Genomic DNA, 27,349 nt, shown 5'->3' on the forward strand with positions numbered 1-27,349 from the left:
TTTTATTGAGGCACTGGTTTGGTTAGTGTTAAAGGAGAAATATTCATCTATTTTCCCATCTAGAAATTCCACAAACTCTGGGTACTGCAGCCATTTAGATTGGAAATGAAATCTAGGTGGGGAAAAAATCTTATTCAGTACTTGCACTATTAATGAAATTGGTGCATGGTCTGACAATAAAATACCATCATACCAACACTTATCAATATTTAGTAGTAAATCTTTAGAAATTAAAAAGTAATCTATTCTAGGGTACGTCATATGTATTTGAAAAGCATGAATAGTCATTTTTATTGGGATTAAGATCTCGCCAAATTTCAGTCAAATTCAAATCAGTCATACATTTTTGAATAATCTTTCTTGTTTGTTGGTGTGAAGTGTCACTGCCAGTAGAGCGGTCCTGTAAAGGGTCTGGGTACACAATTAAAATCCCCACCAATAATAAAATGTCCAGGTTAGGATGAAGGGGTGAAAAATAGGTTCTGGAAAAAATCTGGATCGTCGTTGTTCGGACCATATAAGCGTATTAAATTGATCTAAAGAGATACTATGGAGCCGTTTAGTATAATGTACCTCCCTGATGGATGGATGTATTTGTTTATCAGCTGGAACGGGACAGATTTACGAATTAAGATAAAGAGCTATGCTGTAGACGGACGGCAAACTAAACGCGTACGTTTTCGTTTGTTTGTGTTCTCACATTCACCATCTGCAGAGTAATCCTCACCAACGCATGTGTATGTATTGCCTTTCTGTTTTAAATGAGTGATAAATAAAATTATCCTCAACCAGCTAGCTAGCTGCCGTGCTAACCAGCTGTTCCTGCTAACAGGTCCAACCCAATGATGACCCACATAACTAGCTAACATCGTTTATTCACTGGCCTAGCTACATATCAAAAAAAGAAAGCCATTCCCTTGATCATTTAACTTAAAAATACACACACACATACAAAAAATATCGGTTAAGTTAAAGATGACATGGCACGGAAACTAGCTTCAAAAAGGCCAAAAAAACGAGTTAAATGCGGGTCTGCGGAGCTCCTTCACCTTGAACAGCCGAAAAAGGAGCAAATTTATGAACTAAGTTTGAGCTGTAAATTTAGACACTGAGCAACATTGGCATTCAATGCGAGTCATTTTCTGCTGGCCTAATGGATGCAGATTTACTCTCTGTTAGCTCTGTTTTTGGTCTTTGATGATTCTCAGCGGGTTTGTCCCTACAACGCCCCGTTTAACATTACACGTGTGTGTGTGTGTGTGTGTGTGTGTGTGTGTGTGTGTGTGTGTGTGTGTGTGTGTGTGTGTGTGTTACCCAGAGTGAGAATAAGTTTATTTGTACCCACGACAGTAACTGCACAAGGCACCTTAACAAGCCAGGAGGTTATGGTGAGATCTTCTATCTGTTTCTTTTTCTTCTCTTATTATATCAGTATTTGATGAATTTGTATTCATGATTATTACTATTATTATATGTATTGCATATTTGTTGAATCAGTTAGAACCTACATTTTTGAGGGGTTTTGCAGTTTGCATATAAGCTTTTCTTTTCCTGCTTAGGAATTCTGACAGGGAAATGTGTTCCTTTTAAGACCATTGACAAGCGGTGTGAGATAAGAGGATGGTGTCCTGCCGAGATCGACACCATCAAAACGTAAGATGATACTGTGCATGTGATAGAGAGCTTTTTACAAGACTTCACAGAGCTTTTTACAAGGCATCACTGTCAGTGTTCTCTATCGTATCGAGACTATCTCTCCACCATTACATATTCCATATGTACGGGGATGATCCCCCTGAGGTCAGGTATGTGAATACTTCTTTAAGACACACCAGCTTGCCAGGCCCTATGCTATTTCCTATAAAGCACCTGTGCTGGCGTGGAATCATTGATTGTTTGATCTCCACCTGAGGAGTATGGTTACGTGTGTGCAGACAATCTCATAGAGAAAAACAGAAAGTGTGGGTTGCAACGGTGAATTTGCTTACCTGTTGAGTTAGGAGCCTGTCTGTGAGCAGCCTCCGTGAATTGTTGTTCCCGTGTTGCAAACAAAGTAGCCTACGTGACAACAGTTTTGACTGTCTTCGGGAGTCCGGTTGCAGCGGCTGCTTGTCCTCCCGTGTGTCTCCCTTTACCGGCGTATTGCTTGCGTCGCAAAGAAGTGCGCTGCAACCAGTGGTTTACCACCAGCTGGTCTCCAAAGATGTGGGGTGCTGTCCACAAAGGCCGCGGGGTCAGTGGCCGTTGGTACAGCCTCTAGGTGACTCAGCATATCTCTGCCCTGGAGCTATATCTGTTCACCTAGCACTCCGCCAGATCTTGCCCTGAACTGAGAGGTCATCGTCTTTGTCAAGATCGACAGCACAGTGGTGGCAGCCAATGTGCAAACTGGCAACCAGGCTGTAGTTGTGAGCACATCCCCTCTTCTGCTCGCTCATAGCAGTACATATGCCGGGCTGCTAACTCAGCAGCAGACATCGTGTTGTGAGGGGGACCGCACACATGGGAGTGGAGGCTCCACCCTTGGGTGTCTCTTCAGCTAGGGACAAGAGGACATTGTCTACTCTTCTTCTCCCTAGGAATTAGGGCTGGGACGATTCGTTGACGTAGTCGACGTCATCGATTACGTAAATGCGACAAATAATTTGCGTTGATGCGTCGCGTTTCTTTAACTGTCTATGAGCGTCACTCTCGTGTAAATCTAAAAATAGCAGGGTTTCCCATAGCACTTTGCAGAACTACGTTGGGTCAAAAAAAATCTGCATATTGACAGACAGCGGAGCTTCGACACAGACACACAGACACGTGCGCGTGCCGAGGTGCAGGAGAACTACGTCGGCTCTGCAGTTTGTTTGTGGTTTCAAGTGTGATTACAGTTTTCAAAACAGACAGCGTTTGCTGCGATATGATATTAATGGCGAGCCGAAAGCATTCGCAGTGACACTTCCTCCTGACACATACAGGCACAACAGTGGTTTCTGTGCCCTGGAGACTGACTGACAGGCTGAGGTTGTAAGGCAAGGCAACTTTATTTCTACAGCACCTTTCAGCAACAAGGCAATTCAATTCCATTCCTTTGCACTTAAGTTAGTTCTCCATTAGTTCAAAGTTGACAACAGGGCAGTCACCAAGTTTATTGTTAAAGGTTTGTGTAAAAAGTCTTTGTTGTTTACATTCCTTTGCATTTTAGTTAGTTCAATTATTACAGTTTGGATTGATACCAATCCTGAGTATCTGACTGGCGCACCCCTATCCAAAAGCACAACCAGTTTTATTAATGTTACTCTGAGTGAGCAGTGTTACCAGAATTCTTTAATTTTGATTGATGATTGATGTTTTGATTCACAACTAAGGTGGAAAATACAAGTTTTGTGTTTAATGTATTTTTGTTGATGTTGAAATGGATTTTAAGACAGCAAAGCAAATACAGGCTACTCTTTTTGCACTTGCTCTGTTTACTTTAAGTTTTTATTTTTGTATTCCTCCTGAAAGTGACTTTATTTTGGCTTCAGGTTGCACTACAAATTTATTCTACTTGAACAGTGCAGTGTTAAACAATTTTAATAAATAGAGATTTGAACCTTATTGAAATTTGTTTTGTGTAAATTGTTAATAATTGAGCAATGGGAAAATAATCGCTAATTGAAAAAATAATCGCTAATTGAAAAAATAATCGCTAATTGAAAAAATAATCGCTAATTGAAAAAATAATCGCTAATTGAAAAATGAATCGTTAGTTATTTTTGTCTCGCTTGGGGCTTGACCATGGTCCTTGGAGCACTTCTGCATCCTTCCTGATCTGAAGTTGCTCTCCCTTCACACTGGGTTACTCTGGCATACCTTTGCCTGAAGAGTAGGCAAGCTCCATGACCTGCCTGTTCAAAAATAGCAGTTAAGGCTGCAGGTTCTTGAAGGATTGGGCCGGTTTATCCTTTTACTTATTTATCCAGCATTCCTGAGAGAGGTTTCATCAGGGTTCCACTCACTCTCCTGTCCTGAAGAGGCTTGGATGGTAGAGTGGTGGAATACATCATTTATCTTGCCAACATAATTCACTTACACACCCCCTCACGGTCTCTAAGGTCTGTCAATCAAAATATGCTATCCACGCCACGCACTCGTCTGAAGATGTGGGGATAGAGCCTTTAAGGCTATGGCACCCAGACTCTGGAATGCTCTACCAACCAGCATTAGGTTTGCTGAGAATGTGGACTGTTTTAAGGGACAAGTGAAGACTCACTTGTTCAGGTTAGCTTTTGGGTAGCCTGTGTCTTTTATTTATTCATATTGTATCTGTTGTATTTGTATTTTATTCTATTTGACTATTTTTACCATGTTTTTATTGTCTATGCATATTGTAAAGTACTTTGTGACCTTGTCTGTGAAAAGCGCTGTATAAATAAAATTTGCTTACTTACTTACTTACATCAAGCGCACATGGGCCCTCAGGAAGACTGTCCAGTGGTTCATTCGGCTTCCGGTCATCTGGGCCTACCTTTGTCAAAGCCATGGCTGTCCCACTGGGCGGTTGCCGCTATTGAACAGGCGTATACATTTTCGGGTGGGCCTGTCCCGTCCTGCGTCCTGTCTTGCATCTTCCCTCCATCCATCCATCCATCTTCGTCCGCTTATCCGGTGTCGGGTCGCGGGGGGAGCAGCTCCAGCAGGGGACCCCACACTTCCCTTTCCCGAACCACATTAACCAGCTCCGACTGGGGGATTCCGAGGCGTTCCCAGGCCAGGTTGGAGAAGTTGTGCTCCTGGTAGGGTCTCCTAAGGCAAAGTGGTCTCAGGTGAGGGGCCAGACAAAGAATGGTTCAAAAAACCCCATGAAAAAACGAGGTAGAGATGGAGTGACCCTGCCCGGAGGAAGCCCGGGGCCCCCGTCTGGAGCCAGGCCCAGATGGAGGGCTCGTCAGCGAGCGTCTGGTGGCCGGGTTTGCCACGGAGCCCAGCCGGGCACAGCCCGAAAAAGCTACGTGGCATCCATCTCTCCAACCCATGGGCCCACCACCTGTGGGAGGAACCGCTGGGGTCGGGTGCGCTGCCACATGGGTGGCAGTGAAGGTCAGGGGCCTCGACGGACCAGACCCGGGCAGCAGACGCTGGCTCTGGGGACGTGGAACGTCACCTCTCTGTGGGGGAAGGAGCCGGAACTTGTGCGGGAGGTGGAGCGCTACCGGTTAGATCTGGTAGGGCTTACCTCTACGCACAGTCTCGGTTCTGGAACCATACTCCTGGATAGGGGTTGGACTCTTTTCTTCTCCGGAGTTGCCCAGGGTGTGAAGCGCCGGGCGGTGTGTGGGGATACTCACAAGCCCCCGGCTGAGCGCCGCTACGTTGGAGTTTACCCCGGTGGACGAGAGGGTCGTCCCTACGCCTGCGGGTTGTGGGGGGGAAAACGCTGACTGTTGTTTGTGCACCAAACAAGAGTTCGGAGTATTCGGCCTTCTTGGAGACCTTAAATGGAGTCCTGCATGGGGCTCCAGTGGGGGACTCCATAGTCCTGCTGGGGGACTTCAACGTGCACATGGGCAATGATGGAGACACATGGAGAGGCGTGATTGGGAGGAACGGCCTCCCTAATCTAAACCGGAGTGGTTGTTTGTTGTTGGACTTCTGTGCTAGTCATGGATTGTCTATAACGAACACCATGTTCGAACATAGGGGATGCTCATAAGTGTACTTGGTACCAGAGCACCCTAGGCCAAAGGTCAATGATCGATTTTATAATCGTTTCATCTGATCTGAGGCCGTATGTTTTGGACACTCGGGTGAAGAGAGGGGCAGAGCTGTCAACCGATCACCATCTGCTGGTGAGTTGGGTCAGGGGGTGGGGGAAGACTCCGGACAGACCTGGTAAGCCCAAACGGGTAGTGTGGGTAAATTGGGAACGTCTGGAGGAGGCCCCTGTCCGACAGACTTTCAACTCACACCTCCGGCGGAGCTTTTCGTGCATCCCTGTGGAGGCTGGGGGCATTGAACCCGAGTGGACAATGTTCAAAGTTTCCATTGCTGAAGCTGCGGCGAGGAGCTGTGGTCTTTGGGTCTTAGGTGCCTCAAGGGGCGGTAACCCACGAACACCGTGGTGGACACCGGTGGTCAGGGAAGCCATCCGACTGAAGAAGGAGCCTTTCCGGGATATGTTATCCCAGAGGACTCTGGAGGCAGTTGCAAGGTACTGAAGGGCCCGAAGGGATGCAGCCTCTGCCGTGAAAGAGGCAAAGCAGCGGGTATGGGAGAGGTTTGGAGAAGACATGGAGAAGGACTTTCGGTCGGCACCAAGGTGCTTCTGGAAAACCGTTCGCCACCTCAGGAGGGGGAAGCGGGGAACCATCCAAGCTGTGTACAGTAAGGATGGGACGCTGTTGACCTCGACTGAGGAGTTAATAGGGCGGTGGAAGGAGCACTTTGAGGAACTCCTGAATCCGACTAATACGCCCTCTATATTAGAGGCAGACCTGGAGGATGATGGGGGATTGTTGTCAATTTCCCAGGCGGAAGTCACTGATGTAGTCAAACAACTAAACAGTGGCAAAACCCCTGGGATTGATGAGATCCATCCAGAAATGCTCAAGGCTCTGGGTGTGGAGTGGCTGTCTTGGTTGACACGCCTCTTCAACATTGCGTGGAAGTCTGGGATGGTGCCTAAGGAGTAGCAGACCGGGGTGGTGGACCCCTTTTCAAAAAGGGGGACCAGAGGGTGTGTGCCAATTACAGGGGTATCACACTTCTCAGCCTCCTCGGTAAAGTCTACTCCAAGGTGCTGGAAAGGAGGGTTCGGCCGATAGTCGAACCTCAGATTGAAGAGGAACAATGTGGATTTCGACCTGGTCGTGGAACAATGGACCAGATCTTTACTCTTTACTTTGTATGCCCAACCGGTCTACGTGTGTTTCGTGAATTTGGAGAAGGCGTATGACCGGGTCCCCCGGGAGATACTGTGGGAGGTGCTGCGGGAGAATGGGGTGAGGGGGTCTCTTCTCAGGGCCATCCAATCTCTGTACGACCAAAGCGAGAGCTGTGTCCGGGTTCTCGGCAGTAAATCGGACTTGTTTCAGGTGAGGGTTGGCCTCCGCCAGGGCTGCGCTTTGTCACCAATCCTGTTTGTAATATTTATGGACAGGATATCGAGGCGTAGTCGGGGTGGAGAGGGGTTGCAGTTCGGTGGGATTGTGATCTCATCGCTGCTTTTTGCAGATGATGTGGTCCTGATGGCATCATCAGCCTGTGACCTTCAGCACTCACTGGATCGGTTCGCAGCCGAGTGTGAAGCAGCTGGGATGAGGATCAGCACCTCTAAATCTGAGGCCATGGTTCTCAGCAGGAAACCGATGGAGTGCCTTCTCCAAGTAGAGAAATAGTCCTTACCCCAAGTGAATACCTTGGTGTCTTGTTCGCGAGTGGGGGGACAATGGAGCGGGAGATTGGTCGGAGAATTGGCGCAGCGGGTGCGGTATTACATTCAATTTATCGCACTGTTGTGACGAAAAGAGAGCTGAGCCAGAAGGCAAAGCTCTCGATCTACTGGTCAGTTTTCGTTCCTACCATCACCTATGGTCATAAAGGCTGGGTCATGACCGAAAGAACGAGATCCAGGGTACAAGCGGCCGAAATGGGTTTCCTCAGGAGGGTGGCTGGCGTCTCCCTTAGAGATAGGGTAAGAAGCTCAGTCATCCGTGAGGAGCTCGGAGTAGAGCCGCTGCTCCTTCGCATCGAAAGGAGCCAGTTGAGGTGGTTTGGGCATCTGGTAAGGATGCCCCCTGGGCGCCTCCCTAGGGAGGTGTTCCAGGCACGTCCAGCTGGGAGGAGGCCTCGGGGAAGACCCAGGACTAGGTGCATCTTCCCTGTACATATGAAATATTAACGGTGGAGAGATAGTCTCGAAACGATAGAGAACGCTTGGTTACGTTGTAACCTTGGTTCTCTGAGTGAAGAGACTACCTCTCCAGCTGTAGGCTGCTCGGAGACGGTTCCAATCAAACTATCAGTGATTCCACGCCAGCACAGGTGTTTTATAGGAAAAAGCATAGGGCGTGGCCAGGCAAGCCAGTGTGTCTTAAAGAAGTATCCACGTACCTGACCTCAGGGGATCATCCCCGTACATATGGAATATGTAATGGTGGAGAGATATTCTCTGCACTCAGAGAACCAAGGTTACAACGTAACCAAGCATTCTGTACTGCTATGCTAATAAACATGAAGAGAGAACAGGGTTATCCTGATAGCAAAGTCATGATGTGCAGTTTCAGACATTCATTATGTTGGGGTAGTGCACTCTTTAAAGGGCGTCTAACCTCTAGTCATATATACTATCGTACGTATCTATGCAGATAGTTAGGGTTTAATTTGTCCAGCTTTTGAGATATCTGAGGTTTCTGCCTCCACCCCAGTACAGTGGAGGTGAACAGAAGTGTGTCCATTGGTACACACTGAGCCTTGTCACACCATGATAGTCAAAGAGAAAATGTTGTTTGTGAGGCTTGTGAAAATAATAAGGGATGCACCGAATCCAGATTTTTGGGGTTCGGCCGAATACCGAATACCAAATCCTGCTCCCATCCTCAGTCCATTAACACAGTAAACACATTAATGAAGTAAACAACATCCACAGCCTCTAAAGTAGTTAAATGTAACAACTTAATGTTGAATTCACACGCTCTTTTCACATCGTAGGAAAGCACATCGCTATCGTCAGCTGAGTGACAATTTTGTTTGGCAGATTTTCGCTAACCAGTGTATGATGAAGGCATGTTGGGGGGGTGAAATTAGAAAGCTAACGTTAGTTAATGAGCAGCAGCCGGCCGTTCAGCTTCCACTGCTTTCGTACGGAGACTCATTTGCCGAGAGAAAGGCTGACAGCCCGGGAGAGGCACTGTCTGGTTAACATAGGTTTTTAGCTGTGACTGTCCTTCCTTTGCCGTACCTGAAGTTGCTGCATTTTGGCTGCTGTCTGTAGATTCCTTCATGCACAACTCGTATTCTTTCGGATGTTTCATACCAGATGTTGTAACAGCAGTGATGTTGTGTATTGTTTAGGGTCCTCGCCACCACGAGACAAATCGGCATTGTAAATTGAACATGTAGCTGGACTTGAATGGCCTTCTTTTGACTGAAAGTACTGCCAAACTACACTTTTTCTGCTCACGAGTTCCACTCACAAAAGCCCAATATTCAGCCGAATCCGAAGCCAAATCCTGGATTCGATGCATCCCTAAAAATAATGTTTACTGTTTAAAAACTGTTGTTTGTATGTCTATCTGTATTTTCTCTTCTTCTATGTCCCTCCCTTCAACTCTCTTTCAGTACACCAATGATGGAAGTGGAGAATTTCACCATTTTCATTAAGAATAGTATCCGCTTTCCAACCTTCAACTACACCAAGTATGACCATTATGATTTTAAATATGATGATGATAATGACGATGATGACACTGAGGTATGACATGTTCATATGATGATATGTCTGTATGTGTGCAGAGGGAACTTCCCTACTACCATCTCTGAAGAGTACATAAAAAAATGTAAATTTGACATGGTCAACAACACCTACTGCCCTATCTTCAGAGTGGGAGACGTGGTCCGCTACGCACAGCAGAACTTCACTAAACTGGCAGACAAGGTAGAGTCAAGAGATGTTTTTACAGTTAAGTCAGAGTCAAGGTAGATGATTTTCTGGTCTCTCAGTGCTGATCATTACAATTACAGCATTTTCATTGATTTTCCCTTCAAACTGTTTTTTTTTCGTAATTAAAATCTAGCATCCCTGTCCATAGGCTAGACAATACATTGAACCACTGTAGATTCAACCACATGCAGCTGATCAAATCAAATTGATTGCACAGATTACACCCTCAAAACAAACTAAATAGTCTAATTTCACCCAGGAGGCCAGGGTTTGTGTCCCGTTTAAAAATAAAAATGAACTGCAATTTTTTTTTTACTAAGCTGAACGTCACATTCTGCATCACATGCGTAACCGAAAGTAACATAACAGATGTACTGATTTTAACACAAGCTTTTTCTAAACCTTACTAAGCAGTGTTGGTGCCTAAACATAACCAAACTGCGACCATTTCACAATGTTAACCCTTGTGTTGTCCTCGGGTCAAAGTTGACCCCTTTTCAAAGTGTCTATATCAAAAATATGGGTTTCTTTCAACCAAATTGCCCAAAAATAACATGGATAGTTCCGTACATGAAATGGGCTGTAATTATGCATCAACATACGTTCCTCTGATCTTAACTAGTAGCTAAAATAATTCATAATTTCTGGGTCTTTTAACAAAAAATGTAGGCAGAATTTAATATGAATTACTTTTATTGACCATGACTTCCAAAAAAAAGTGTAAAACTAGCGGTGATAAGTTGGAATGAAGTTGGCTAAGAAGATATAACACAGAATGTTTGTGTGTGTGTGTGTGTGTGTGTGTGTGTGTGTGTGTGTGTGTGTGTGTGTGTGTGTGTGTGTGTGTGTCTGTGAGTGTGTATCTGTCTGTGTGTGTGTCTGTATGTGTGTCTGTGTGTGTGTGTGTGTGTGTGTGTGTCTGTGTCTAGGTGTGTGTGTGTGTGTGTGTGTGTGTGTGTCTGTGAGTGTGTATCTGTCTGTGTGTGTGTCTGTATGTGTGTCTGTGTGTGTGTGTGTGTGTGTGTGTGTCTGTGAGTGTGTGTCTGTCTGTGTGTGTGTCTGTACGTGTGTCTGTCTGTGTGTGTGTGTGTGTGTGTGTGTGTGTGTGTGTGTGTGTGTGTGTGTGTCTGTGTGTGTGTGTGTGTGTGTGTGTGTGTGTGTGTGTGTGTGTGTGTCTGTGTGTGTGTGTGTGTGTGTGTGTGTGTGTGTCTGTGTGTGTGTGTGTGTGTGTGTGTGTGTGTGTCTGTGTGTCTGTGTGTCTGTGTGTTTGTGTCTAACACATAAATAGGTGATAATTTATACTTTATGCTTAATAAAATAGACCGGGTCAATTTGTACCATGATTGAAGACAACACAAGGGTTAACGATGTGTTTCATGCTGTGACTGTTATGTTCTCTGGTTTAGATATGTGGATGGAAAACACTCCTATGTGTCGTATTAGAGGGTAGGAATAAACAAACTATATCATGGTATGGCGTGTTGTGTTATGTGTATTGTATGTACCTTTGATGTACTTTGTAAAAGCCAAAAACTAATTTCCACTGAGGTGGACAAGTCAATCAAATAATAAGTAAAGTAACAATAAATAAACACAAATTCTTAAATCAGATGAATAATACAATTGTCTGTAACATTATCCAATATAACCAAGACAAATTCTGGTTGAAAGTACAGCTTGCATTATATATTTTTTTAACCTCCCTCCAAAAGGCAGAAAACAACATAATCCTAATTTAAGTGTGATTTCTTTGGCATATATTGTCAAACAGGTTCGCAATGTATGTCTGGGGATGTGATCTAAAAAGTGTTACAAAGGTGACTTTAGTTGTGCGTGAGGCAATATATGAACCCTGGTTTGCTGTGGGTTAAGAATGACTTTCTCCTTCATACAAACAAAATGTTACATGTAACCACAACACCGGCATCATTTCTTCCATATTAGACAGTGCAGATTAGTTGTATATAAATGAAATCCCTAGGAGACAGTGCTGAGCACAAACACACTCATCCATGCGTCTCTCTTATTTTGAAAATTCTGTCAGGGAGGAGTAATTGGAATAAAGATCGGCTGGATATGTGATCTGGACAAGTCAGATGACCAGTGTAACCCCTCGTACTCATTCACCCGACTCGATGCCATGTCACAGAAGAGCGATGTCTCACCGGGCTACAATTTCAGGTATTAAGCTACATGGTTTTTTTTTTTTTTTTACATCTAGAGAACTCGACTAGCGAGCTCAACAGCTACTGGACAGATTGCCATGAAATTCATTAGATATATTTACGGTCCACAGGGGATGATTCTAATTATTATTATATTATTATTTTAATGCCACCATGCCCTTTCCTCTGGCAACAAAATGAGACAAGAACTTCCACTTTTACACAACAGAAAAGACTTTGTCTTTGAACTTTCCTCTAGTGCTAAAGTTACTTTGTATACAAGATATCAACAACACATGGCCATATGCATTAGTTTGCTGTGGATATTTATGGCTCCCGAGACTCAAGTATCTAAGCCACCTATTTGTAGAGTTCCATGTTGTAAAAACAGATTTTTTATTTAAAGTTACTACAGGGAACTTTCATTTTGTGTTGATTTTGGCGACCCCTCAGGACAAAAGCGGTAATGTTTTCATCTGGATCAGCGGGGACCAGCAGAGCAGAGAGGTGAAGCTATGCTCCTGGCCGGAGGGGGAGCTGCTCCTGGCGCAGAGCTCTCCACCTCCAGCCAGAGCTCCGACTGCAGGTCGATCCATGGTTTCAATTGAGGGACCCCTAGCCACAGAAAATTACATAGGCCTATTGTATGTTTAAATTGGGACTTTTTCATAACCAGTTAAAACGCCTTGTAGTAACTTTTACTTAAGGTCTTAAACATTTTATATTGACGAATTCTACAGCAAAACCTTAAAGGAACACGCCAACTTATTGGGACGCCAACATTTTCCTATTTACATGTTGTGATTTGTATAGTCACAGCGTGTACAAATAACGTCACATGAGACACAGACATCTTCTAACCGTATATAAACTGCGACTGGAACTACACTCACCTCAAGGATTATTAGTAACACCATACTAATACTATGTTTGACCCTATCCTATCAATATGGGCCAACATTTCTAAAGAATGCTTCCAGCACCTTGTTGAATGTTGTCCACAAAGAATTGAGGCAGTTCTGAAGGCAAAAGGGATCCCCCACACCATTACACCACCACCACCAGCAGCCTTCCCAGTGGTAACAAGGCATGACAGATCCATGTTCTCATTCTGTTTACGCCAAATTCTGACTCTACCATCTGAATGTTTCAACAGAAATCGAGACTCATCAGACCAGGCAACATTTTTACAGTCTTCAACTGTCCAATTTTGGTGAGCTCGTGCAAATTGTAGACTAATTTCCCAATTTTTAGTGGAGATGAGTGGTACCCGGTGGGGTCTTCTGCTGGTGTAGCCCATCCACCTCAAGGTTGTGCGTGTTGTGGCTTCACAAATGCTTTGCTGCGTACCTCGGTTGTAACTAGGATTGGGCATCGAGAACCGATTCCTACTTGGAATCCTTTCAAAAATTATGATTCCAGTGGAATTGTTTCTTTATTGGAATCGTTTTGAATTGTTTGGAGGATTTGGTTTCAAATCTGATCATGGGTTCCAAATTTAACATGCGCAAGTTTTAGTTTCCGTAGCGGCCAGGCGCTTGTTGTGTTGCAGCCTTGGAGCACAGTAAGCAGCGCTCTACTGTGGCTTTATTTTATGTTGAAAAAGCCCAGTAAAACTGCAACCCACCATTGAATCAAAATAAAAACTTTCCTCTTATTTGTGAAATAAGCATGGGACCCGTTTCAACTCCACCCCTCAAAGAATCGGAATCGAGAATCGATAAGAACCGGAATCGTAAGGAAGAATCGCAATTGGAATCAGAATTGTTAAAATCCAAACGATGCCCAACCCTAGTTGTAACGAGTGGTTATTTGAGTCAAAGTTGATCTTCTATCAGCTGGAATCAGTCGGCCCATTCTCCTCTGACCTCTAGCATCAACAAGGCATTTTCGCCCACAGGACTGCCACATACTGGATGTTTTTCCTTTTTCAGACCATTCTTTGTAAACCCTAGAAATGGTTGTGGGTGAAAATCCCAGTAACTGAGCAGATTGTGAAATACTCAGACCAGCCTGTCTGGCACCAACAACCATGCCACGCTCAAAGTTGCTTAGATCACCTTTCGTTCCCATTCTGACATTCAGTTTGGAGTTCAGGAGATTGTCTAGACCAGGACCACACCCCTAAATGCATTGAAGCAGTTGCCATGTGATTGGTTGATTAGATAATTTCATTAATGTGAAGGTGTTCCTAATAATCCTTTAGGTGAGTGTATATTCTCAGAAAGGCGAAGCACTGTTACTCTCTGCTCCTCACCACGGGGCTTCTCAGGTGCTGCAAGCAAATCACTCCGCCCAAGTAGCAGAAGTAGCAGTGCTTCGCCTTCTGAAAATATAGTTCCCAGTATGTATACGGTTAGAAGATGGCTGTGTGTCATGTGACCTTGTTATTTGTACACCCTGTGACTATACAAATCACAACATGTAAATAGGAAACTGTTTTTGTATTTTGTCACTTATTGGGAGCAGTAGGCTAGATGGAGCCGGTTACCTCCAGGATCTGTGCTAAGCTAGGCTAGATAGAGCCGGTTACCTCCAGGATCTGTGCTAAGCTAGGCTAGATAGAGCCGGTTACCTCCAGGATCTGTGCTAAGCTAGGCTAGATGGAGCCAGTTACCTCCAGGATCTGTGCTAAGCTAGGCTAGATAGAGCCGGTTACCTCCAGGATCTGTGCTAAGCTAGACTAGATAGAGCCGGTTACCTCCAGGATCTGTGCTAAGCTAGGCTAGCGGTGGGGGCGTCAGACAGAGTTACAACACGCACGGAGATGAGAAGGGTATGTATGGACTTATCTAACTCTGGGTTATACGGTGAATAAGACAAAGTCTCAATAAGTCGGCGTGTTACTTTAATCAAGTTATCAATCAGACTACATCATTTCCAATATATCAGTAACTGATCATTTTGGCTAGTCCAGATCTGAGCTAATAAAATAAAATAATAATAAATAAAATAAAAGGACAATATCAGACCTTTGCATCTGTAATCAAACATCTGCAATATCTCAAAATATCATTTAGTTAAAGGGGTGATAAAATGCAAAACCGATTTTACCTTGTCATAGTTGAATAACAGTTCGGTGGGTAAATAGGACATACATAGAAGTTCAAAGCTGTTAGCTTTATAAGACCTTGGGGGTAGATGTTATATAAGTGGCGTGACAAAATTCAAACTGTAAATATACTCTAATTATGCCGAAAGTGAAGCTAACTAGCCGCGATCTGTACACATAGGATTGAAGGGACAGTAGCAGCTAATGAAATCCCTAATGTTCACAAAAATGCATTAAATTGAAATTGGACAACATTGTTAGCTTTATAAGACCTTGGGGTAGCTGTAATATAAGTGGCGTGACGAAATTCAAACTGTAAATATACTCTAGTTATGCCGGCAGCTGCCAGCTCCTCCGCGGAGCCCCGAGCCCTGGTAGTCCAGTAACCGAGGAAATGGTGACTTTCACTGGGTGAGGTTGCCGTTTTCTCGTCACACTGTGTGGAGCTCCTAATGTCTGACACGTCTTACCAAATTTGCAATTAGCCATCAATTTTCGTAAAATGGCCCATATTTGAACTAATATAGTTGATTTCTCTCATAAAAAAGTCTCAGAAGTGAATTTAATAACAAAATAGCAGGCAAACAATGTATAACTTTGCAGTGTCTGAAATATGAGACCTGCTGTCTAGTCTCCAATGGATGTGTATGTGGTTCGCTCAAACCAATCAGCTCATCTAAATATTCATGAGCATACCATATTTGGAAGAAAAGCTCTTGTTACAAATAGGCCCATATTCACAGGGTATTTAAGGACCTAATAAAATAGCATTCGAGCAATTTTCAGCCCAACCAATGTTACATACTCTATTAGGAGACCTTAAGGAACAGTGTGAAATACCCTATATAATCATTATATCACCCCTTTAAAAAGGCTAAAATAACCCTTAATGTGCGACACCTTCATTTATTGTTTTTGTTCATTTTTTGCGACCATGTTGTATCAGTTTGTTAAAGCTTTTACCGTTGTGGTTATTTGCTCTCTTGACCTTTGCAAAGTGCTTTTATTTATGCTTTTAAATGTAACATATACTGTAAATAATCGTTTATGGTTATGATTATTTTTCTGTTATACCAAGAAAATGCTAAAACTGCTTTCTTTAACAGGTTTGCCAAATACTATAAGATGGAGAATGGGACGGACTACCGCACTCTGGTCAAAGCCTATGCTATTAGGTTTGATGTTCTGGTCAATGGAAATGTGAGTATATCTTAGTGTGTGTCAACCTTTGTGTACTATCATTGAACACTATCCATTATGAATAATGACAAAGAGATATGTATCTGTATGTAGTCGTTTTGACAGCTCAACATGGAAGCATCTTGTTCCTCTTTATAGAGTACTAAAATATATATATTATGGCACCGGTTGCTTAGGTTTCTATGCATAATACTTCTACAGTGTGGCCATAGTATTTGGGACGTATTGCTAGCAAGCTTCTAGCATGGCTAACGTTACTGGCAGTGACGAGTCTAAAGCTTGATTTATGGTTCTGCATTGAATCTACACCGTAGGTACGTATGGAGATACGCACACATACGAACCCTACATCGCACCCTAATCCATAGCATGAGTGCACCTCCCCAGAAATGTAACTACACGGAGAGTAAATCGAGGAGAGGCTTAATTTTTCCTGCTACAGCTTTCCGACCATGGTCAGAAAGCACAGCGCTTTGGGGTTCACTTGTATTGGTACTGGAGCATCTACTCAGCCACACTGTGTAGTATGTGCAAATGTACTATCTCACAACTATGAAACTTTCACTGTTACACAGATATTTAAAAAACCAAACATGTTGATTTGAAAACAAAATCACAGGAGTTTTTTTTTTTTATAGACATGTATTTATTGAATTTTAACAGTTTACAAAAATACATGTTGATACATTTAAAGCAAAAAAAAAAAAAAAACCTGGGTAACAACATTATATAATCATACACAGCTTGGCATCACATGGTTAAGGAGGTATCGATAGTTAGGGATATATCACCTTCAAGTTTCCAGAGTTTCCTCAACTTCACAGTTCTCCAAGAATGAAAGAAAGGGATTCCAGATCTCTTTGAATTCGGCAGATTTCTTTTTCATTGTGTATGTTAACTTTTCAAGGACAAGGTATGCTGATAGTTCTTTCAGCCAGCGACCAACAGAAGGACTCTTGACATCTTTCCAACAGAGAGAAATCAAGCGTCTAGCTTGTACTAAACATAAGTCTGTAATTTTCCTCTCTTTGCTGTTTAACATGCAGTCTTTGGGATACAAATTAAGAATGCAAAGTGCAGGATTGTCAGGTACTGGATTTAAGGTCATCTGAGAAATACATTTTATAACTTCATTCCAGAACTTTCGTATCTCAGGGCAGTCCCACAGACAATGAAATAAAGTGCCCTTTTCAACATTGCATTTAACACAGATGTCAGGAATATTTGGATTCATCTTATTCAGCCTTTCCGGAGTAACATAAGTTCTCATAATCCAGTTATATTGAATCAGTTTGAGATGGGCATTTATTGTTAGGAGTTGTGCTCTAGAGCACATCTCTCTCCAGTCCTCCTCTGAGATATCTTTTTGTAAGTCATTTATCCATTGAGTTTTCTTATGCTCAGTAGTGTCTTTATAGTTTTTCACCAGAATGTTATAGAGTGTGTTAGGGTTTGTTCTGACCCAGAACGCAGAGATTACACACGCACAGACAGAAAGAGTGGTTTGTAAAGGTTTTAATGAACAAACAGTTATACTCAATTGAAGAGTGAGGATAATGCAGGAGCGAGGGGATTCCTGGCTGTCCGAGTTGCGGAACCGAGCTGAGAGAGGAGGATCCAGGGAGGCTGAGTATCGAGGCGGACAGGCTGAGTTGGGTTGGAGTGGCTTCCACAGGCGGAGAATTAGGCTGGTGGTGAGACTGGAGGTTGTAGGTACAGCAGAGGCAGGAGCTGGTTGGAGCAGACACTGCACAACAGAAACACAAGGTAAGTATCAACTAAAGGAAATCAGGACTAGAGCTGGAGAGCACAACAAAGCTAACTTGGATACTAGAGCTAGAGCTAGAGCTAGAGCTAGAGCTAGAGCTAGAGCTAGATACACAGAGCCAAGTTACCACTTGAGTGTTGACAACGAACTGGCGCCGACAGGGGAATCAGCCAGATATTAAGTATTGCTGGGTGATTGTAGTAGATGAGCTGCAGCTGAGAAGAAAACGGCTGTGCAGGTGAATCGGCCACTCCCCTTGACCTACTTCTTCCAGGACACGCCTCCAGCACTCCAAGTGGAAACACACGGCTACACACACAGAGACACACAGACAAACAGAGACAAAGAAAAAAAAACCAACACAGGTTGGAGAGGGAGCTACCCCTAACAGGGTGTCCCTTGCCAGTACAATTATTCATTGCTAGGTTTTCTAACATGGACAAGTGGGGTTGCATATAGGAGTGTGTCTGTGCATAAACAAAGCTCCTTAACTGTAAATATTTAAATAAGTGTGTCCGAGGTATATCATATTCATTTCTAAGTTCAGGAGTTTTTTTAAGTGAGAATTAAAAGGACTTTTGACCAGTAAGACTTATACAAGGGAAACGGACACAGTTAATAAGAAGGGGCTGGAAGCGTCCTATATGGTCAGTGGCAGATACCATTGTGGAGGACTTAATTTTTCCTGCTGCCGCAGATATGGCTGGGACAATGCTGATGAGGTTAAAAAAACTATACAGACCATGCCTTCATCAAACAGCCTTTCACGTCGCATCAGTAACATAGCAGGGAACATTTTGAACCAGTGAAAATTATGCACTACAGCTAGATTAGTCCAGAGACATAGACAGCCTGGCACAGCTCCTTTAAACAACTGGAAACAAGGACAACTGGGGAGGACATTTTCAAAATGCTTTACACCTTTGTAACATCAAATGGATTTGTGTGGTCAAAATGTGTTGGCATCTGTACCGATGAAGCAAAGGCCATGATGGGGAGAGTGGAGTGCTAATGTGCATGAAAAGCAGTTGCCCTGGCCGCTCTTCTTGCAAAGGAATGCCTGTCAGCTTGAAGGACGTTTTGGACACTACAGTAAAAAGGATGAACTTTGTGCATTATAATATGTAATGTAATGGGCACACTGAACACGCACATGCTCTTGTTATCGAGTGGCAAAGTATTGACATGTTTCTTTGAACTGAAAGATGAATTTAACATTTTCTTCATTGACCATAATTTTCACCTCTCTGAATATGCATGATAAAGAGTTTCTTACACGACTAGCTTATCTGGGTGATATTTTTACTCACCTGAATGAGATAAAATTGAGGCTATGATAAAAAAGTTGAAGCTCTGGATAGACTGCATGAACAACAACAAAACAGAGGGTGCGCCAGTATAAGCTGATCTCAGGCCATTTGGAGTTCAGGGGGTCTCAAAGTGGACTTCTCGTCCCTTAGTTTCTTTCCCATTATTGAAGCTTAAAGTCCAGTTTGAGTGAGTTCAGGAAACAAACAATGACAGTTGCTCGATGCAGTTACGCGAGCATGGTGTATGCCATGTGTTAGGTCATCAGAGAGCATTCACGTGCCAGTTCTGTTTAAGTGGAGCCTGCTCCGAATAAATACCTCTGGTCCCAAAATACATTCAAATTGTCTATAAAGCCCATGCTGTGGTAGTCACAGACAGAGGAGAGGCCAGTGTTGAGGCCGAGCAGTCTGCTGAAACACCCCATTCCACAGCCACAGGTGCGGGTTGGCCCGGCGATGAAAATACTGCAGTGGGAATGTTTTACAGTGTTAAAAAAGTTAGAAAGGCGTGTTTTACTAACTCAGACTGCTGTTTTGGAATGTCGCTAGTACCAACATTGATGATTCTATCAGCCTCTGGGTGGGATTTTATTATGTAAGGACATTTCTGCAGTGACACACAGGAGACTGAAACATGCTGAGATAAAGTACTATTCTTCCTTTATAGGCAGGGAAGTTCAACATGATCCCTACACTCATCAACATGGTGGCAGCCTTCACGTCAGTGGGAGTGGTGAGTTTTACTGGTATACTTGACACAATTAGTGTAAAAGCTCATTATACACCAGGCGTTTTTCTCTCAGAACTGATAAATGGAGCCAAACCTTCCTTTAATTTCTGATTTAAGTATTATTTCAAGTACAATTTGACCTTTCACCGTACTTGAATACATTACAAAATTGGATCAACAATGTTCTCTCATTACAGAAGCATAACTGTAAACTGTGTTGAGTTCTAAAACATGAATAGTGAGCTTTGAGGAAATGTGGGGCTGCTGTTGGGCTGAGTCGTTAAATTTCATCTGTCATACTCTTGCTTTGTTGAGTGCTTTATAAATAAAGGTTATTAATACTATTATTATGTAGGGCACAGTGTTGTGTGACATCATACTGCTGAACTTCCTGAAAGGAGCGGAACAGTACAAGGCCAAGAAATTTGAAGAGGTAAAATGCTCTGTTTTTAAGAAAATGTATCATAGTGTGATGTGCACTTCATTAGATTTGAGCTTATTAATCACAGTGTTGGTTATCTCAAATTAGTGGTTTGCCAACCCCTAAATGCATGAATTGATTTTTAGCCATTCAGGGGCACTGGAATAAGCTGTAACAACACATTCTCACTCCCATCGCGTAAGCTACGGACGCTTGGTCAGGTGCCTTTGGCCTTGTTATTGATGCTAAAAGTTTCTTTTAGCTTCATATCTAAACATGTCAACAAAATGTGCTTGGTCGGGAAAATTGGCTGCACTTTTGACGCTAGGTTAAGGAAAAGATCGTGGGTGGGCGTATTAAAGGTACGTTTCTATTACACGCAGGACAAGAACGGGACAGTTGGATTTAAGTAGAGAAGAAAGCGACAGTTGGGTTTTAGGAAACTTGACATGCGGGACACGGACCGCGGTCTCCTGGGTTAAAGTCCTGTGTTGTTTAACCCATCCACCACCCCAACCAATTTTCCTATGCAGGATTTCAGTCTTAACTACTACTCGCTACCATTGTCGCTCTTAATACTAAGTCATCTTCAAGCGCCGCGTACCTGCTGCTCTGCCCGGTACGTTCTACACATACACGTTGAAGGGTGCTTTTTGCGTCGTATCTGACGACGCAAAAAGTCGTCAGATACGTCCGTATTTCACGAGTTCGGAGTGAGAACCGGGTTAGCGTAAACACAACATTGTAAACTATGACCCTTTAAAGTTGTCAAGGTCAACTGTTTAGCAAACAGTTGTTTATTTACACATCCAGCAGCTACAGAGCAACATTAGCATTCATTTAAGACATGGCCACTCGATAAATGCAAATCCAATATTCACTCTCTTTTAGCTCTGTTTTTGGTCTCTACCAGCTCCTGAGGGAAATATCTGTCTCTTTAGCAGCTAAATCAGAATCAGAATAAGAAGTGCTCCACTGTTTCCACCGGCTAGTCTCTAACTGTGTCTGTCTGCTGTTTTGTGCAGAGCAGGTAGTGTACAGTGGCTTTTTAGAGCTTTTTCTGCAGAAATCTGCTGCTGCTGGGTGGGTTGATGATAGCAGAATTTTGGCCAGAAAACCAAAACAATGTGCCAAAAGAGACTAAAGGGCTCCATAGAGCTGAGAGGAGTAGCAGAGTTGTATGGTTATTCAACACTTTTTTCAACACTTTTCATGTTACATTTAGTCATTTGATCATTTATAAATATTTTAACTTCCAAAATGGCAATAGTTTATTAACTGAAAAGCAGCATGGGTTTAAAGTGGACATGAAACAGACAGCTTTTCGACAAGTGGTGAACAGAATGAAGTGTGTTGAAGCATATTATTAAAAAAATAATGACATAAAATAATTACATGTTAAATTATAATAGATTTATGGTTGGTACTAAGGTATGCTTTCGCTCTGGCTCGCCACCATATTGCTGACGCGTCACTCACTACGTCATACGATTGGTTGGTTGGTTGAGTTGGAACAGTCAGCAGTCACAGCTTCTATTTCGCTAGAGAAACATTTTAGATAATATAGAAAATATGGCAGAAGATGAAGCAGAAAGGTATTTTGGGGGCATTTCTAGAAACCCAGTAGCTTACCTCTGGCCGTTTAAGAGGCAAAGCGTGAAAGTGGACAATTTTTCCTTCATTTTTCACTCTATAAAATTCATTGCTGTATCCAGGGGCAATACTGAAGTATCCTCCTTTGCATCGCTTCTTAGTTTGAGGTCCTTTGTTCTCCATTAAGTCAGTTGAAATATGTAATTTAGATTACTTATTATTTTAATCCAGTATCACTGACATAGTTAAACCTATACTATTTTGATAGAGGGGGAATCCATCTTATAAATTATGCTAACTATATCCAGTGTTTCATTTCCACTTTAAGCTTCTGGATAAGGTGAAGGGTGGTAAATGTAATGTAAGGCGTATGCATAGTCAAGACATGAAAATCACCAAAACTGAAGGATTTGACGGATGACAATATGTGTGGTAATATACTAAAGAGCAACATGTCTCCCTCTCTCTCTCTCTCTCATATACTGTAGGTGTCGGACAGCCCGCTGGATTCCCATAACAATGGGTTGTACCGCTCCCAGCTGTCACTCAGACATAGCGAGGCCATCATGAGGTCCAGTGACTCAGGGGCATTTTCTATTGAACATTACAGCTAAATGGACAGAAGCAACAGCCAATGATCAGGGAGCAGTGGATTGAGAAAGACAAATGTGGGTTGGGTTTCTCTAAAAATGTTTTATCAATTATAGGCATTCAGGGCATTCAAGGTATTCAGAACCCTCTTTATATAATACAGTACTCAACGTTACCAATATGTCTAAAGAACCTTGAATTGTTGCCATATTCTTAAGTGTTTCAAAACCACTACATACAGTATGTCAAACAATATATTCTTAAGTCTTTGCATGGTAACCCTAACCCTAACCCTAACCACTTCTGGCATGTGACATTGGCTCAGGATTTTTTGAGTAAAAAGGAAACCTTTGTGTTTAAAAAAGGAATACAGCCTGAAAATGATTTCATATTTGAGCTCTATTTGCTTGTTTTGCTGTAATGCACCACAACTACATTATTAAGGCTTTGTGACATAAAACAGGAATAAAAGGCAGCTGACATGAATTGGTTCACTAGCTTGGCCTTCTTTAAATGCTCTATTGTGCTTTATATTCTGAAAGATTTTCTCTGGGTAATGGAGCTGGATTGTGGAGTGGTTTGACAAAGAGAGTTAGGGTTAACACTGGACAGCAGCCATTTTGTCTACAATGATACCTAGTGGTTCAACATGCCCTCGTTCACTTCCCCTAAGCACCTGCTCTCGGGGGAATCCCCGCTGCCATCTTAAGTGTCTGTCCGATTGTCTGAAAAACTGAAGTGATCTTGGTGAGATCAACCCCCGGAGGGCTGAGGGAGCGAGTGAACAATGATGGTCACTCAGAGGTGGACCCACAATCACCCACAATGCATTGCAGTTATGCATTTGGTGAAAGAAAATGCATCCATGGTTAGGTGGCAGTAATGTACAACTGCTTAAACTCCTGTTGCTGACCACCAAAGAAGAAGATGAATAAATGCATTTAAACTTTTTAGTTTCCTCATTGTTAGCTTTATATTTTACTTATATATAACTAATGTTAATTTACTTTATACGTTTTATTTACTAGATATGTGGTTTCTTTTTTTAACATTAACATTATCTGTAAATGCATGGAAGAAATTCTGTTTTTTCGAGATGTAAGCATCAATATGATTTATCATGACACAGATCACAAATTTCTAAATCTGAAACTCATGCAGCTGATTACCAAGCCTCATTGAAATGAGTCTGCAGGTATTTATGATGTGTAAAAAGCAGTAACAATACTTATACTATACTTAGAAATAATATTTGTATTGCGCCTTTCATACAAGAAATAGGCCTACTGTACAATAAGGAAATTGCGTGACATGAGCAGACATAGAATGGACATAAAATGGGAATAGAATGCCATAATTAATAGAAAATAAGATGGATAATAAAACGCACTCGAAGCAGTAGCGCTAAGCCTACAACTGGCGGTGAGGGCAGGTGTGTTCCATTTCACTCCCCCGCTCCTGCTCCTCCCACTTTCCTTCTGCTCTCCAAGTGGCCTCCATGCGACGTATGCTATGACGTCATACCACTGGCTGAGGAGAAGTGAAGGAGGGCATGTTAAAAAACGAATGAAACACAGCCTAAGTTTACAATGCTCAAAATATTCTGATTTTTGCCCTTATTCCATAAAAGACAATATTTCTACTAAGCTGTTGTCACCACATCTCTAGGACCTAACTGTCCCATCAAAAGCTTTACATAACTCTAATTAAAGGCTTGCAACTGTCTTGCTCCTTGTAGTTCAATCCAGTTAATATTGTCTGTATCTTACATGCAGGCTCAGGTAAGCTACTCACTGTTTCAAACTGTCCAGCATCCAGTACAGACAGTAGGTTGTTGTTTTTTTTAATTTTATTTCATAATGATCATTATGTGAGAAAATAATTGTTATTAATGTGTTTGAATTTCTGTCATTAATAAATATTTCATTTTCTTTTTTGTAATGGTAAAAAGAAAGACAGAGAAATCCCCACAGACTCCCTGCTATGATGCTAACAGGCATGTCATTGAACACAATGTTGCTCACCTTCTTCACTGGGACAGGGAGGGGCACAGTTAGGGGGAGACTGGGGTGCTGAAGTCTGCTAAAAGGGGCAGGGACAATGATTTAATATGAATATCTTGCTAAACGTTTCCCTGCACTATTTAAATGGTGATTAAATGTAGGCTAACACTAGTCTGTAGCTAGCTAGCTTATTTCACTATGGACATTAAGCCAACAGGTTAATACCACTCACAGACTATAGGCTACCCACCTTTCTTGGTGAAAAACTGGATTACAGTTTGACACCATTTCCTTTGTCTTTCCTCTCGCTCTTTTCTCTCTTTCCTTTTTTGAAAACCATATTTTGATTTAACGTTACTTGGCAACATTGTAGTCACTGTAGTTCTGGCACATCTACTGACTGCAACTAAACACCGTCACCGAGTCTGAGTGCGCGAGGGGTCGACTCAAGATGGCGACATGACTAGGCGTACTTTGAGAGGTTAGCTAAAAGTGTGGGAATTACTGCACAAACTATTAATGTAGCTACATTTTCTTGCCAAAAGAAGTTATTACATGATTTTGGAGAAGCAAATAGACAGTTCCCGTTAATATATACTGTATACTTTTACGCCTGCATCTGAGACTACGAGAGGTGGAGCTATCGGTTTCTAGCTGTAAGCTAAGCTAACATTACCACATGCCAACGATGGACAACTTGGGTGAAGATGAACTCCCGCGACTGGAAGATATGGAGGTTGCCATTATTAAAGAAAAACGGAGCATAAGTGAGATTCACTCTTATGCTTGTCAAGCAGGACATGGTGAAGACTGCAATTCCTCTCCTAACACGCTTGTGAAACGTCAACCTAAGAAGCCAAAAGGTAATGGTAACGTCACTTCAAAAGAGAAAACATATCCTGGCCAAACCAGCAGTGACCCGTCGCTCTCTGAGCTGCAGAACACAATCATCACAGTTGTCATTGAGAAGATAAATGAAAGAGCAGACCAAATCGATAAGGCTGTCCACTACAACACAGTTCAAATTGACGGTCTTAAAAAATCTCATCATCTCAATCATAAAGAAGTTATTGACTTGAAAAGACAGAACGTGGCTCTTAAAGAAACCTGTGAGCAGCTTCAGAAAAAAGTTACCGAAATGGAACTGAAAGTCAACGAGGTCGACCGCTACAGCCGACGCCATAACCTCCGTCTCCATGGCGTTCCTGAAAAAGTGGATGACATTCAAACACGAGGCCTGTCACTGAGGCCGAGACGGTTGTTTCTGCAATAGATGTTGTCCACAAAATCGGCAGACCCAAAGACGGAGGATCCAATCAACCAGTACGACCAATAATTATCAGGTTCATGTCCAGAACAGCCAGGGATATGTTATGGAGAGGATGAAGAGGAACAACTACCTGAAGAACAACCGGCTCCACTTCAAAGAGGATCTGACCACAGCTGACAGAGACACCCGCAGTCGGCTATGGCCTGCCGTGTAGGCGGCGAGGAAGAGAGGAGAGCCTACTTTGTGGGAAATAAGGCGTTTGTTAACGGGAAATAGACTGACTAAATAAGCAAACAGAGGTATGTGATAATAATATACTCCTAGGTAAACTTGAATATTCTGGGTAAGATTCAGTCATAATGGTGTAGCCCATATTGTTCTGTTAAGGCGACCAATATACAACACTTGTGCAGTGATTCCTGCAATTAACCAAAAAAGCTTAAAAGTCTAGAGAGGGTAGTTATTCTTTATCTGTTCGTGTTCTCAAATGTCTATTTCTGTTTTATCTGTCAATGCCAGGGGTATTAGAAACCAGTTGAAGAGAAAATGTTTATTCTTATATTGCCAGAGTAAAGGTGCCAATTTTTATTTTATCCAAGAAACTCATGCTTCCGAAACAGATGTGTCATTTTGGAGGAGTCAATGGGGAAGAGATGTGTGGTTTTCATTTGGTAGTAATAGGTCAGCAGGGGTCGCTATATTGGCGGTAAAGTTTAAGGGTCATGTCATCAAGCACCTAATAGATACAGATGGTAGATTGTGACGGCCCTTGTGTGATCTGGTGGGGCCTCTCTGTAGGAGTGATACCTCTCTGGTCTTACCCATCTTTGTTTGAGTTGATTGCAGATCTGGTGCACCTGTGGGCTTTGAGGTGATAAAGCTCCACCTGGTCAGGCTACACTCTCTCTCTTCACTGCGATCCAGACATCAACCATGGCCTGATCATCCTGCCTGCCACATCTTGTTTTGGGTTTATTTCAGTTACAGTTTACACACTTTGCACATTACCAAAGATATGTTTAGTTTATTCTTTTATACTTTTGATAATTTACGTTGCCTCGCTCCCTCTTTTGTCATGGCCCTTGAGCCAGGTTGTGACAAAATGGGGGCTCGTGCCGGTTTTTGTGTTCGGTTAGTGTGTGCTGTGGTTTAGTTTGTTGGGAGTGTGGCACCCCGTTGGACTGGTAAGAAGTTTTTTTTTGTGCTTTGGTTATTGTTTGCTGGTTTGTTCGTTTGGTAGTGCGGTGGTGCTGTACGTTGATTTGGCTGGTTGAGCGGGGTAGTGAGGGCTTATTTTCTGGCATTTGTATTGACTTTGTTGGTGTCTTTTTTTTTTTTTGTTTTTTTTGGGGGTTTTTTTGTAAGTTGTTTGTTGGGGCTACGGTCGACAGGTGATCCGGGTGGCTGGTGTGGGTCCTCGTGTGCGTGCTGTTGGTTGTTGTGGGTGGAGTTTTCTCTTGTAGGCTGTAGCGACGGTCCATTTTTGGGCTTGTTGAGCTGATTCTTGATAGTGTTGTGGCGAACGTGGGTGAAGCTTTTGGCTTGGGAGCATGTCCGTGGTTTTCGGAGGGTTGCTAGCGTGCTAGTTGCTCTCCCTAGCCAGCGGTCGTTAGTGCAT

At 42.8% G+C, this 27,349-nt stretch overlaps 1 protein-coding gene across 1 annotated transcript in view; it reads left to right on the forward strand.

Annotated features, from left to right (window-relative positions):
• The window catches only part of p2rx3b (purinergic receptor P2X, ligand-gated ion channel, 3b), a 36,292-nt gene extending 13,271 nt beyond the window's left edge, over positions 1-23,021 (forward strand). Inside the window, exons 4-12 of the mRNA XM_031314459.2 lie at positions 1,319-1,388; positions 1,560-1,653; positions 9,307-9,384; positions 9,481-9,622; positions 11,673-11,809; positions 15,952-16,045; positions 19,791-19,856; positions 20,209-20,286; positions 22,356-23,021. Coding sequence (XP_031170319.1) covers positions 1,319-1,388; positions 1,560-1,653; positions 9,307-9,384; positions 9,481-9,622; positions 11,673-11,809; positions 15,952-16,045; positions 19,791-19,856; positions 20,209-20,286; positions 22,356-22,481 — 885 coding nt within the window. The 3' untranslated portion in view covers positions 22,482-23,021. The remainder of the gene's footprint in view (positions 1-1,318; positions 1,389-1,559; positions 1,654-9,306; positions 9,385-9,480; positions 9,623-11,672; positions 11,810-15,951; positions 16,046-19,790; positions 19,857-20,208; positions 20,287-22,355) is intronic.
• Positions 23,022-27,349: the final 4,328 nt, after the last annotated feature.

This window comes from Sander lucioperca, chromosome 4 (genome assembly GCF_008315115.2).
Source record: "Sander lucioperca isolate FBNREF2018 chromosome 4, SLUC_FBN_1.2, whole genome shotgun sequence".
Lineage (NCBI taxonomy): Eukaryota > Metazoa > Chordata > Actinopteri > Perciformes > Percidae > Sander > Sander lucioperca.